The 13648-nt window shown below is 47.2% G+C and overlaps 1 protein-coding gene across 5 annotated transcripts in view; it reads right to left on the bottom strand.

The window, feature by feature from the left end:
* NF2 (neurofibromin 2) overlaps positions 1-6181 on the bottom strand; it is a 70922-nt gene extending 64741 nt beyond the window's left edge. For 4 of the 5 annotated variants that reach the window (XM_040251007.1, XM_040251009.1, XM_040251011.1 and 1 more), the window contains exon 1: positions 5573-6181. In XM_040251007.1, coding sequence (XP_040106941.1) covers positions 5573-5686 — 114 coding nt within the window. In that variant the 5' untranslated portion in view covers positions 5687-6181. The remainder of the gene's footprint in view (positions 1-5572) is intronic. The other variant, XM_040251010.1, reaches the window with a different exon arrangement.
* Positions 6182-13648: the final 7467 nt, after the last annotated feature.

The raw sequence follows: 13648 nt of genomic DNA, 5'->3' as shown, positions 1-13648 counted from the left end.
TTTGTTGTGTCATGCGTTTCTATGTTACAGGTCCAACAGTACATTGTATACAAATAGCATTGTATATTATATACAAAATTACTTCATACAATTGCATCTTACGTCACTTAAAAGTAGAAAGGAGAAAAACATACTTATACTGTCTTTTATAATTCTTTAATTACCTTTACGGGTGCTCCTTGACTTCTTTCATTTGGATTTGAATTACTATCTGGGGTCACTTGCTTTCAGCCTGAAAAACTTCCTTTAATATTTCTTGTAAGGTGGGTCTCAAAACAACAAATTCTGGTTTTGTTTATCTAGAAAAGTCTTTATTTTAACTTTATTTTTGAAAGGTTCGTTTCATTTATAGCCAGCTATGTTGGATATAAAATTCCTAGTTTACAAGTTTTTTTCTTTGAGTGCTTGGAACGTTATACTGCTGTCTCTGGCCTCCCTAGCTTCTGCTGAGAAGTTAGCTGTTAATCTTACTGGGGTTCCCTTAAAAGTGCCAAGTCGTTTTTCGCTTGCTGCTTTCAGGATCTTCTCCTTGTCTGACTTTCAGCATTTTTACCATGACGTGTCTGTGAATCTCTGTGTTTGTCCTCCTTGGAGGTCACTGAGCTTCCTGAATATACTGGTTATTCTTTTTCAATTAATTTAGGAAGTTTCAGCCAATTTGGGGGGAATACTTTTTTCTCATCCTCTCCTTCTGGTAGTTGCATTACATATATGTTGATGCACTGAATGCTCCTCACGTTTCTCTGAGGCTCAGTACATTTTTCTTCATTCTTTTTCTCTTTACTCTTCAGCTTCCATAATCTCCATCAATCAATCTTCAAGTATACTAATTATTTCCTCTGCCAGTTGGAATGTACTTTGAGCCCCTCTAATTAATTTATTTCAGTCATTATATTTCCCAACTCCAGAATTTTAATTTGGCTCTTTTCATAATTCCTATCTCTTTTATTGGGCTTCCCTGGTGGCTCAGTGGTAAAGAATCTGTCTGTCAATGCAGGAGACCTGGGTTTGATCCCTGGGCCGGGAAGATCTCCTGGAGAAGAAAATGGCAACCCACTCCAGTATTCTTGCCTGGGAAATCCCATGGACAGAGGAGCCTGGTGGGCTACAGTCCATGGGGTCGCAAAGAGTCAGTCACAAATGAGCCACTAAACAACAGCAATCTATTAATATTCTCTAGTTGATGCAAAAATATCATTATACCTTTAATCATGTTTTCCTTTAGTTCCCAGAACATATTTAACAGCAACTCTAGGGAGTGGTTCTCCACCCTCACCCTGGGCATGCTGTTATTTGCTTGCTGTTGAGTAACAGTCTGGACTGTTCTAGTGAAGTCTATTTCCCTCTCATGGTGTTAAGGCCTATGTTGTTGCTCCTCAGGGAGCCATATCTTTGGGTTTGCCCAAAGTCACCAAAAACAAGACCAGGAGCTGACTGTGGCTCAGATCATGAACTCCTTATTGCCAAATTCAGACTGAAATTGAAGAAAGTAGGGAAAACCACTAGACCATTCAGGTATGACCTAAATCAAATCCCTTATGATTATACAGTGGAAGTGAGAAATAGATTTAAGGGACTAGATCTGATAGACAGAGTGCCTGATGAACTATGGAGGTTTGTGACATTGTACAGGAGACAGGGATCAAGACCATCCCCATGGAAAAGAAATTAAAAAAAAAAAGCAAAATGGCTGTCAGGGGAGCCTTACAAATAGCTGTGAAAAGAAGAGAAGCAAAAAGCAAAGGAGAAAAGGAAAGATATAAGCATCTGAATGCAGAGTTCCAAAGAAAAGCAAGGAGAGATAAGAGAGCCTTCCTCAGATCAATGCAAAGAAATAGAGGAAAACAACAGAATGGGAACGACTAGAGATCTCTTCAAGAAAACTAGAGATACCAAGGGAAAATTTCATGCAATATGGGCTCGATAAAGGACAGAAATAGTATGGACCTAACAGAAGCAGAAGATATTAAGAAGAGGTGGCAAGAATACACAGGAGAACTGTACAAAAAAGATCTTCATGACCAAGATAATCATGATGGTGTGATCACTCACCTAGAGCCAGACATCCTGGAATGTGAAGCCAAGTGGGCCTTAGAAAGCATCACTACGAACAAAGCTAGTGGAGGTGATGAAATTCCAGTTGAGCTATTTCATATCCTGAAAGATGATGCTGTGAAAGTGCTGCACTCAATATGCCAGCAAATTTGGAAAACTCAGCAGTGGCCACAGGACTGGAAAAGGTCAGTTTTCATTCCAATCCCAAAGAAAAGCAATGCCAAAGAATGCTCAAACTACCGCACAATTGCACTCATCTCACACACTAGTAAAGTAATGCTCAAAATTCTCCAAGCCAGGCTTCAGCAATACGTGAACCATGAACTTCCAGATGTTCCAGCTGGTTTTAGAAAAGGCAGAGGAACCAGAGATCAAATTGCCAACATCTGCTGGATCATGGAGAAAGCAAGAGAGTGCTAGAAAAACATCTATTTCTGCTTTATTGACTATGCCAAAGCCTTTGACTGTGTGGATCACAAGAAACTGTGGAAAATTCTGAAAGAGATGGGAATACCAGACCACCTGACTTGCCTCTTGAGAAATCTGTATGCAGGTCAGGAAGCAACAGTTAGAACTGGACATGGAACAACAGACTGGTTCTGAATAGGAAAAGAGTATGTCAAGGCTGTATATTGTCACCCTGCTTATTTAACTTATATGCAGAGTACATCATGAGAAATGCTGGGCTGGAAGAAGCACAAGCTGGAATCAAGATTGCTGGGAGAAATGTCAAAAACCTCAGATATGCAGATGACACCACCCTTATGGCAGAAAGTGAAGATGAACTAAAAGCCTCTTGATGAAAGTGAAAGAGGAGAGTGAAAAAGTTGGCTTAAAGCTCAACATTCAGAAAACTAAGATCATGGCATCTGGTATTATCACTTCGTGGGAAATAGATGGGGAAACAGTGTCAGACTTTATTTTTGGGGGCTCCAAAATCACTGCAGATGGTGACTGCAGCCATGAAATTAAAAGACGCTTACTCCTTGGAAGAAAAGTTATGACCAACCTAGATAGTATATTCAAAAGCAGAGACATTACTTTGCCAACTAAGGTCCGTCTAGTCAAAGCTATGGTTTTTCCAGTGGTCATGTATGGATGTGAGAGTTGGACTGTGAAGAAGGCTGAGTGCTGAAGAATTGATGCTTTTGAAGTGTGGTGTTGGAGAAGACTCTTGAGAGTCCCTTGACTGCAAGGAAATCCAACCAGTCCAACCTAAAGGAGATCAGTCCTGGGTGTTCATTGGAAGGACTGACGTTGAAGCTGAAACTCGAATACTTTGGCCACCTGGTGCAAAGAGTTGACTCATTGGAAAAGACCCTGATGCTGGGAGGGATTGGGGGCAGGAGCAGAAGAGGACAACAGAGGATGAGATGGCTGGATGGCATCACCGACTCAATGGACATGAGTTTGGGTAAACTCCGAGAGTTGGTGATGGACAGGGAGGCCTGGCGTGCTGCGATTCATGGGGTCACAAAGAGTCGGACACGACTGAGCGACTGAACTGAACTGAGCTGAAAGTCACCCAAGATGACAATGGTCTTAGTAGGACACTCTTCCTCTCTTTCCCTGATCACACCCAACTGTTGAGAGTGAAAGTGTTAGTGGCTCAGTCATGTCCCACTCTTTATGACCCCTAGGACCGCCAGGGTCCTCTGTCCATGGGATTCTCCAGGCAAGAATACTGGACTGGGTAGCCATTCCCTTCTCCAGCATATCTTCCCAATGCCGGGATCAAATCCAGGTCTCCCTCACTGCAAGCAGATTCTTTACTATCTGAGTCACCAGGGAAACACCCAAACTGTTACACTCCACTATTGTGATATATTGCTCTATTATTTCCAACAATATCCTAGAGCATAACTTGTTCTACAAAGTAATCCAATCAAAAGGTGGCTCTTCTGAAAGAACCATTTCTGAGATCAGTGTCTGACATTTTTTTCTGACCAGGAGGGCTCTTCCTGCAAACTAGCTGCCTACAGTAGTATCTTCATTAAATCCACAGATCTCCTTCCAGTTGCCTTTCACCAAAACCTTCACAGTTCTGGAGAGCACCCTTAGGCATAAATTTCTCCAGTCTCTACTGCAAATAGGACTTCCCTGATGGCTCAGAGGGTAAATAAAGAATCTGTCTGCAATGCAGGAGACCCAGGTTCGATCCCTGGGTCGGGAAGATCCCCTGGAGAAGGAAATGGCAACCCACTCCAATACTATTGCCTGGAAAGTCCCATGGATGGAGGAGCCTGGTAGACTACAGTCCACAGAGCTATAGACTGAGCGACTTCACTTTCACTACAGCAAATGAAGTCGATGCTTTTGGGAAGAGATTAGAAGCTAAGGGTTTTAAAGCCTACTTCTCCCTCCAGGCAAAATCTCTTAGAAGTTGGGGTTGGGGCGGGGATCAGTTTGAAGTCCTCTCAGTTTGTCTCTCTTGGTTGGTACCACCCGTCTCACAAACTGACGGTGGGGACAGAACCACTCGGAATCCAGTATTCTTGGTGAGCAATGCCCAGAGTACAAAGGACTGAGCCTCAGGATCAAGCAGCCTTGGGCAGGAGAAGACCTAAAGTAATGCTCCCTCTGGGAAGAAAGCTGTAGGACTGGGAGCTAGGGAGGGGAGGGAGCCCAGTGTCCTGGGTTGCAGCCATCCAGAGCTGAGAGCAGGAGGGTGGCAGTGGTCTTGGTTCAGATATTAATACCGCAAACTCCTGGGACTTTCCCTGTGGTCCAATGGTTAAGACTCTGCTCTTTCACTGCAGGGGGCGTGGATTCCCGGTTGGGGAACTAAGATAAGGCATGCCTCGCGGCCAAAACAAAAACAAATACCACAAACTCTTGCCTTTCTTACAGAGTTTTCATAGATTTTCTTGAGTAGATGTTTTTTCACTTGATGCTTGCTTGCCCTTAGGACAATTTCCAGAGGGGTTAAACTGAGTTGTTTGGAGAATTAAGTGAATGAATGTCAGACACTTAAGTATTCAATAAATGAGACCTGTTACAGGACAGAAACTATATGCAAAGTTTTAAGATACCATCACTTTCCTCAAAGAATTTTCTCTAGAAAAGTTAGGCTGTGAAAAAGGGAAACAATATAGACTTTCCCAACGAGATGCAACTTTTAACACCTATGATTTATTATATCATCTTATAAAGTTGAAACTCCAAAGAGCCGGAGCTAAAGCGTGACACTGAGAACTAGAATTCGCTACCGCTGATGCTTTCAGACTTATGCAATAACAATGAATGAAAACCTTCGGGAAGTGCTTCCAAACCCGAAAGCCCCATTGAAAAAAAAGCAGTAATTATCTTTAACGTGAGGATTTGGGCCTAGATGGCCCCTTCCGGATCTGGCCGACTCTATCTTTGCCCAGAGATGATATAAACAGAATCCCGAAGCTTCCACCTTGACTGTCACCGCGGCAAGGGCGCCCGGGTCGGTGCCGGACCCAAACCAGGGCCAGATCCCTCCCAAAGGGCTGCCCTTCGCCGCAGCCCGTCGGGGCTGCAGGCCAGTTACCTCGCAATTGAACTCCATCTCCGCGTCCATGGTGACGATCCGCACGGTGAATGTCTTAGGCTGCTTCCTCTTGAGCGAGCTGAAGCTCATTCGGGAAGCGATGGCCCCGGCCATGGCGCGGGGCTCAGGCGCAGGACCCTCGCGCCCCGAGGCCTGCGCTCGGGACCTTTTAGCCTCCCTGGAGGAGGCGCACAGGCCTCAGGGCCACCATGGTGGCCGGCCGGCCGGCCCGAGAGCTGTCTGAGCGGCGCGGGCCCCCAGCGGCCAGCATGGGCCGCGAGGACCCTGCCCAGGAACGGAAAGGGGAGTCCCGGGGGCGGACCCTGACGGCCCTGGGCAAGGATCGCGATCGGGGACCGACGGGGAGGGCACGGCCCCGCTCTCCGGGACTCGGGCCGGGGACGCTGGGAACGCCCGCGGACGGGGCCCCTAGACGGCGGCTGCCCAGAGCCCGCGCGCCTCTCAGCGGCCGACGGAGGTCTCAGGGCCGCGCTGCAGCCGGGCGCGCACGTGCGCGCGTGGCTGTCACCGTCCTCGCTCCGCGCGCCCGCGGGAAGCGTCCCCTCCCCGCAGCCCCCGGCCTGCTCCCCGCCCCGCCCTCGGGCCCCCAAGATCACTACACACGACGCAACCAAACCCGGCTGCTGCCGCCCGGATGCCGCGGTTGGCTGAGCGTTCCGAAGGAGACGGGACTTTCCCGCTGTGTCCCACCCTCTTCGGCATCACTTCACCAATCGGAAGTTCAGATCTGCCTGGAGGCGCGGGCCTGGGCTCGCCGTTGAGTGGCTGCGGTGAAAGTCACTCCGAACGCTTTTGTTTTCTAAAAGGTACGCCTACTCTAGCAAGACTGGTTGAGGTGCCTGAGCCCCGCCGACCCTTTCCCGGGGAAACACGTAGAGGCTGGTACCCGGGCGCGGGAGACGCGTCACCCCCTGTTCCCGTGAGAGAATGCACTTCGGACCAAGTCGGCGCCAGGTGTGGCGCCCCATGGGGATCGTGTTTCGGACACCGGGTGGATAAGCCTGTTGAGCACTTAAAATTAGTTACGTGTGCTGACCTCTGTTTCTCAAACTCTCAAATCACTTGTGGAGGCCGTTTAGGTAGCCAGCACTTACCGCCCTCCACCCACCACCACCCCCTGGAATCTTTCTGCTTCTTTTTAGGGAGAAATTATAATTATTACCGAGGGTTATCGTTGTTGTTCAGTCGCTAAGTCGTGTCGGAGTCTTTGAGACCCCATGGAGGGAGGTGGATAATAATTGTACCTACCCCACGGGATTGTTGAGGCGTATAAAGCTTTAGAACGTGGCTGGTCATTTCAGGTCGAATCCTATGAAACTGCTCTTTTTTGTAGATACTTCCCCCCACCCCTCCCCCAGTGAAAGTATTCTGGGGCAATTCCCTGGCAGTCTGGTGGTTAGGATTATGGGCTTTCACTGTGGGAGTTCAGTACCTGGTCAGGGAACTAATATCCTGCAGACTGCTGGGGCGTAGCCAAACGAAAGGAAAGAAGAAAGCATTTTTCATTTTTTACTCTGTGATTTCCAGTTTTGGATCATAAACGTATGTTTTACTGTCATCAAGGGTTATATGGATGTGTGTGTGTGTGAGAGAGAGAGATGCGGGAATACAATTTTCTTTATTTAAAAAAAATGTTCAATTTTAAATGAGACTTAATGGTTGAATACCTGAATGGCTGAACGAAACACATTTCACAAATGTAAGCCGTTAGCATCACCCCCCCTACAGGTGAAGAAACAGAAAGTCAGCCTGACAGAGTTGCTTGCTGGCTATTACACACATTCAGTTCAGTTCAGTTCAGTTCAGTTCAGTTCAGTTCAGTCGCTCAGTCGTGTCCGACTCTCTGCGACCCCATGAATCGCAGCACGCCAGGCCTCCCTGTCCATCACCGACTCCCAGAGTTCACTCAGACTCACGTCCATCGAGTCAGTGATGCCATCCAGCCATCTCATCCTCTGTCGTCCCCTTCTCCTGCCCCCAATCCCTCCCAGCATCAGGGTCTTTTCCAGGGAGTCAACTCTTCGCACGAGGTGGCCAAAGTACTGGAGTTTCAGCTTTAGCATCATTCCTTCCAAAGAATACCCAGGGCTGATTTCCTTTAGAATGGACTGGTTGGATCTCCTTGCAGTCCATGGGACTCTCAAGAGTCTTCTCCAACACCACAGTTCAAAAGCATCAATTCTTCGGCGCTCAGCCTTCTTCACAGTCCAACTCTCACATCCATACATGACCACTGGAAAAACCATAGCCTTGACTAGACGGACCTTAGTCGGCAAAGTAATATCTCTGCTTTTGAATATACTATTCTAGGTTGGTCATAACTTTTCTTCCAAGGAGTAAGCGTCTTTTAATTTCATGGCTGCAGTCACCATCTGCAGTGATTTTGGAGCCCCCAAAAATAAAGTCTGATACTGTTTCCACTGTTTCCCCATCTATTTTCCATGAAGTGATGGGACCGGATGCCATGATCTTCGTTTTTTGAATGTTGAGCTTTAGGCCAACTTTTTCACTCTCCACTTTCACTTTCATCAAGAGGCAAAGCTGGGACTCAAACCCAAGCCTGTCCCACCAGAAGCTGCTGGTCTTTTACTCTGCTCTCCTCCCCTGGTTGGTGTTGTTCAGGCACTAAATCGTGTCCAACTCTGTGACCCCACGGACTGCAGCACACCAGGCTTCCCTGTCCTTCACCATGTCCTGGAGTTTGCTCAGATTCACATCCCTTGAGTCAGTGATGCCATCCAACCATCTCATCCTCTGCTGCCTCCTTCTCCTCCTGCCCTCAACCTTTCCCAGCATCGGGGTCTTTTCCAGTGAGTTGGCTGTTCGCATCAGGTGGCCAAAGTATTGGTGCTTCAGCATCAGTTTTTCCAATGACTATTCAGGGTCAATTTCCTTTAGGATGGACTGGTTTGATCTCCTTGCTGTCCAAGGGACTCTCAAGAGTCTTCTCCAGCACCACAGTTTAAAGCATCAGTTCTTCGGCACTCAGCTTTCTTTATGGTCCAACTCTGACATCTGTGCATGACTACTGGAAAAAGCATTGGTGGCTTCTAAATTGCCTGTTTCAGCCCTGAGATGGTGAACTACAGTTCAGGAGCACTTAGCAGAGGCTGTTGCTATAACTATACTAATAGCATAAATTTGCTCTTCCCTGTGGGCCCCTGCGGTGCCTGTGAAGTACCCACCAGGCCCCAGGAATCATTGGCTGGCACACCCAGCAAGGATGCCAGGCTGCTTTGGGGGAACTTTATGTCCTGCCAACTGCTAGCAAATTTTCCCCACCAAACTGATTGTTAAGGGCACTGTGGGCTTAGCGTGGGGGTGTCTTTATTTTCATTGCTTTGGTTCATCCCTGCAGGTGGGAAAACCAGGCTGGATTCTCCTATAGGCTCCCCATAGGGACAACTAATCAGGGCTTTAACCCAGGGCCAATATTGCTGGCAGAAAATAAGTGACTTTGGGAACCCACTGAGGAGTAGCATGAGGAGGTGGATCAGAGAGCAGGGACTAAAGATGACAGTAATGGCCAGTAATAGCTTATTTTATGGAAGGCTTACTAGATGCTAAACACTGGGCTAACTGGCCAAACATACCGTTGAAATTCCTGGGGGACCTCCAGGCAGATGTGTGGGTCTGGACCTCAGAAGGGAGGCCAGGGCCATGAGTCAAAATAGATGTGGTAGAATATTATGCTGGCATTAAAAGTGCTGTTCACAAAGAATAAATAGAGACAGTAATACCAGGTAGCAGATAAGGTTTTGAGAAGGAAAAATTTAGGTAGGGCTCGCCAAGAAAGACCTGACATACAGACACCAGTTACTAAATATCTGTTGCATAAATAAGGGAAGGACATGAGGAAATACTTACAGTCTCAAACTATGGGGACAATGTTAATAGCTGCCATATATTTAAGTGCTTACATAAGGTACTTTGCAAAGTGCTATGAATTCTTTACTTCTGATCTTTATCAAAACCCAACTTGGTAGGTATATATCCCTTGTTTATATGTGGGGAAACTGGATAAGGGTGAAATGAAGTAATTTACCCCAAAGCATGATTGGTAGATTTGCAGTGTGCATATCAGTTCAGTTCAGTTCAGTCGCTCAGTCGTGTCTGACTCTTTGCAACCCCATGAACTGCAGCACGCCAGGCCTCCCTGTCCATCAGCAACTCCCGGAGTTCATTCAAACTCATGTCCATCGAGTCGGTGATGCCATCCAGCCATCTCATCCTCTGTCATCCCCTTCTCCTCCTGCCCCCAATCCCTCGCAGCATCAGTCTTTTCCTATGAGTCAGCTCTTCGCATGAGGTGGCCAAAGTATTGGAGTTTCAGCTTCAGCATCAGTCCTTCCAATGAACACCCAGGGCTGATCTCCTTTAGGATGGACTGGTTGGATCTCCTTGTGCATATAGGACTGTTTTAACCCAGATCTCACCTGACTTACATTTTGTTCCTTCATTCTTTTAGAAGATCAGTGGTGTTCCAGGTGACATTCTTTTCCCTCCAAGAGGGCATTTGGCAGTGTCTGGAGATTATTTTTTTGGTTGTGACAACCAGGAAGTGCCAAATGTCTCCTATATGGGAAGGTCAAGGTTGTGCGACCTGGGACCTAAGGCTTCTGAAGTCATAGCTGGGATGTTCCAACGTGCCTCCTTGAAGCCCTGAGCCTGGATGAAAGTATCTGCAGATAACAGCTCCTTCCTGAATAAGGGTGAGTAAGAGCCTATGAGGCCTCAGGACCCTTGTAGAGAGCCACCTCAGCGGTGCTCTCTCTCTTCATTTCTGGCCTGGGGTCGAAGATCCTTGAATTTGCCCAGGCTGTCACCTGCAGTGTTGGAAGCAGGCAGACCTGAGTAGGAATTTCTACCTTACCTTGCCCTTGGGCATAATTTAGCTTCTCTGAGCCTCAGTTACCTCATCTGTAAAAATGGGCATAATAATAATATGACATGTTTAAAAGCCTCTCTTAAATGCAAATTAATATTTATTGAGTGCCCTTCGTGTCTAACATGCTGTGCAACCTTGAAAAGGTCTTTACCATTTCTGGACCTCCATTTTTATCCACACTTAAAATGGGGAGAATAAGGGGACTTCCAGTGGTTCAGTGGTTAAGAATCTGCCTTGCAATGCAGGGGAAGTGGGTTCAATCCCTGGCTGGGCAACTAAGATCCCACAGGCAACTGAGCCCACAGGCCACAGCTGTTGAGCCTGTGTGCCCTGGAGCCTCATCAGCTAAGACCCAACACAGACAAATAAATAATTTTTTTTTTAAATGAGGAGAATAGGAAATGGGATTGCAAATAGCAAAGCCTCACAGCACACATAAGTGGAACTTTAACTGGGGTTCATTTTCATATGCATGCATTTGATTTAATTCTCATGATTATGTAGGTTATTATGCCCATTTGACTGTTAAGAAAACAAAGGGACCTAAAGCTGAGTGATTGGCCAAAGACTACACAACCAAATAGAGAAACAACCTGGATCCCAAACCCAGGTGTTTAGCCTGGGCCCATGGACTTCCGAGGACAGCGTGCTGCAGGTTACAAGGGGTCCTGTCTACAGCAGGCACTGAAAAGCGACTGCCTAAAATTCATGCTTATGCCTATTCATACTTATGCATGTGAATGTGTTCACCAACCTGGAAGCTCCCTAAACCCCACCCATACTTTTGGGATTTTTGTGGAGGCTTCCTCATGTAGGCATGACCCATTATCAGCTCAGTTTCCAGCTTTCTTCCCCTTCCAGGAGGATGTGGGCTGGAAAAGCTAAAAGCTTCATACTTCTAACGACGGCTTAATCTCTCTAGTCTAGCCCCTGTTCAGGGGGCTTCCTTGGTGGCTCAGTGGTAAAGAATCTGCCGGCAATGCAGGAGACCCAGGTTCGATTCCTGGGTGAGGAAGATCCCCTGGAGAAGGAAATAACAACCCACTCCAGTATTCTTGCCTGGAAAACCCCATGGACAGAGGAGCCTGGTGGGCTGCAGGCCACGGGGTTGCAAAGAGTTGGACACGACTTAGCAACTAAACGACAGCAACCACCCCATGCAGGAGCCCACAAAGCATTACCTCATTAGAGCAAAACGATGTTCCCATCACCCAGGCAGTTCCCAGTGATTTAGAGGCTCTGTGTCAGGAACCAGGGTCCAAGACCAAATATCTGAACAGGAAGGGCTCCTTGGTGATTTTATCACTTAGGAAATTACAAGAGCTTTAGGAGCTCAGCGCTGGGAACTGGAGGCAGAGACTAAAGGTTTTCTGTTATTTCATAGGACACAGTTCAACCCATAACATTTCGCTTCTAGGGGTGGGCTCCAGGAGCTGTATTTACGCCAGGATATCTGGGGAGGTCCAGGGAAGTCACATTTTTCAGGAAGGATGGCTTCTATAAGCTTCACATGATTAAAAATGTTGTGTTCAAAAACTCATGTTTCCCCGTAGGAATGAATGTGAAGGAGCGATAAAATGTGCACACACACAGCTCGTGAATCAACAGCCCATCTTACCGTAGTTTTACTTTTATAAAAAAATTTATTGCTTATTTGGCTGCACCAGGTCTTAGTTGATGCTAAAGCTGAAACTCCAGTACTTTGGCAACCTCATGCGAAGAGTTGACTCATTGGAAAAGACTCTGATGCTGGGAGGGATTGGGGGCAAGAGGAGAAGGGGACGACCGAGGATGAGATGGCTGGATGGCATCACTGACTCGATGGACGCGAGTCTGAGTGAACTCCGGGAGTTGGTGATGGACAGAGAGGCCTGGCGTGCTGTGATTCATGGGGTCACAAAGAGTTGGACACGACTGAGCGACTGAACTGAACTGAACTAACTGAGGTCTTAGTTGTGGCACGTGGGATCTTTAGTTACAGCTTGTGAATTCTTAGTTGTGGCGTGTAGTATCCAGTTCCCTGACCAGGGATTGAGCACGTGACCCCTGCATCAGGAGCTCAGAGTCTTAGCCACTGGACTACTGGGGAAGTCCCCCATAATTTTGCTCTGTATCTTTGCAGCATTATCTCTACCTGTGGACACTGTCCTACATTTACAGTAGCACCTGTCCCAGAGCTGGTTCAGTCTTCTCTAAGGGTGTTTTATCACATCCGATAGCTGCTCCAAAGTATTGATTTGGGGGCGTGATTTTCAGCATTGGCATACCTACTTTGTGAGTGATGTTGTCGAACAACATTTTTATAGCTTTTTAAAGTGGGTTTATAATGACAGTGAACAGCAAAATAACAGCTCAGCGCACAAAAAGCAGTTGCTGGAGTCCAAAGCACACTAACAACGGTGTGCTTTGCTCTGAATTGACACAGAATGTGGTGGTTTCTCAGCTGTAGCGGTGCTGCCCGGTGGCAGCAGAGTGAACGCAGTTTATCATTCATTCCACGCTGACAGCCTTGAAGTGATTTGGTGTTTAACAAGGGAAAGTGTTTTCTTTCTCTGGCGTTCGTATGATTTCCAATATGTATACGTGGAGTGGTACCTTGATCATGTTTTTATGTGGCACTATGTCAAAGTCCCATAATTCATGTCTGCATACGACTTATCCTGCAGAAAGGCTGGGATTTGGCAGTGTGGCTCATGCCCGAGCTGAGACATAAAAGCTTTCTTGTCCTGTCGCTCCTGTTTGGGGGGTCTCATGGCTGGAGGATGCAGTTGTAGAGAGCAGTCGGGCCCGGGCATGAAAGCCCATCAGTAAGGAGCTGGCGGCACTGCCACAGCTGGCTGCTTTTTCTCTCTGCTCTCCTGCAGCCCGCTCCGTGATGATCTATTTGTCCCAGGGAATAGACGATGGCAGGTGTGTCCATATTTTACACTTATGAACGTGCCTGCTCTTTTTTGCTCCATCTGTCTTTGTCCCCGGTTCCTGTCTTTTCATTTCACAGACTGGGCAGCAGGGCTTGGCAATGAGTTATGAAGGTAGATTCCATGAGGGCGGCTTTGGGAAAAGAAGGACGGAGGGAGAAAAAAATGGGTCAGCTCCCTGTCAAGAGGGGAGGATGAACAGGTTCAGGAGAAAGAGATGTTGCAGACTCTGGTGGGCAGGTGGGGATC

Source organism: Oryx dammah, unplaced genomic scaffold, assembly GCF_014754425.2.
Source record: "Oryx dammah isolate SB20612 unplaced genomic scaffold, SCBI_Odam_1.1 HiC_scaffold_12, whole genome shotgun sequence".
Lineage (NCBI taxonomy): Eukaryota > Metazoa > Chordata > Mammalia > Artiodactyla > Bovidae > Oryx > Oryx dammah.
Note: the sequence above shows the minus strand (reverse complement) of the source record. Positions and strands in the feature narration are given on the sequence as shown.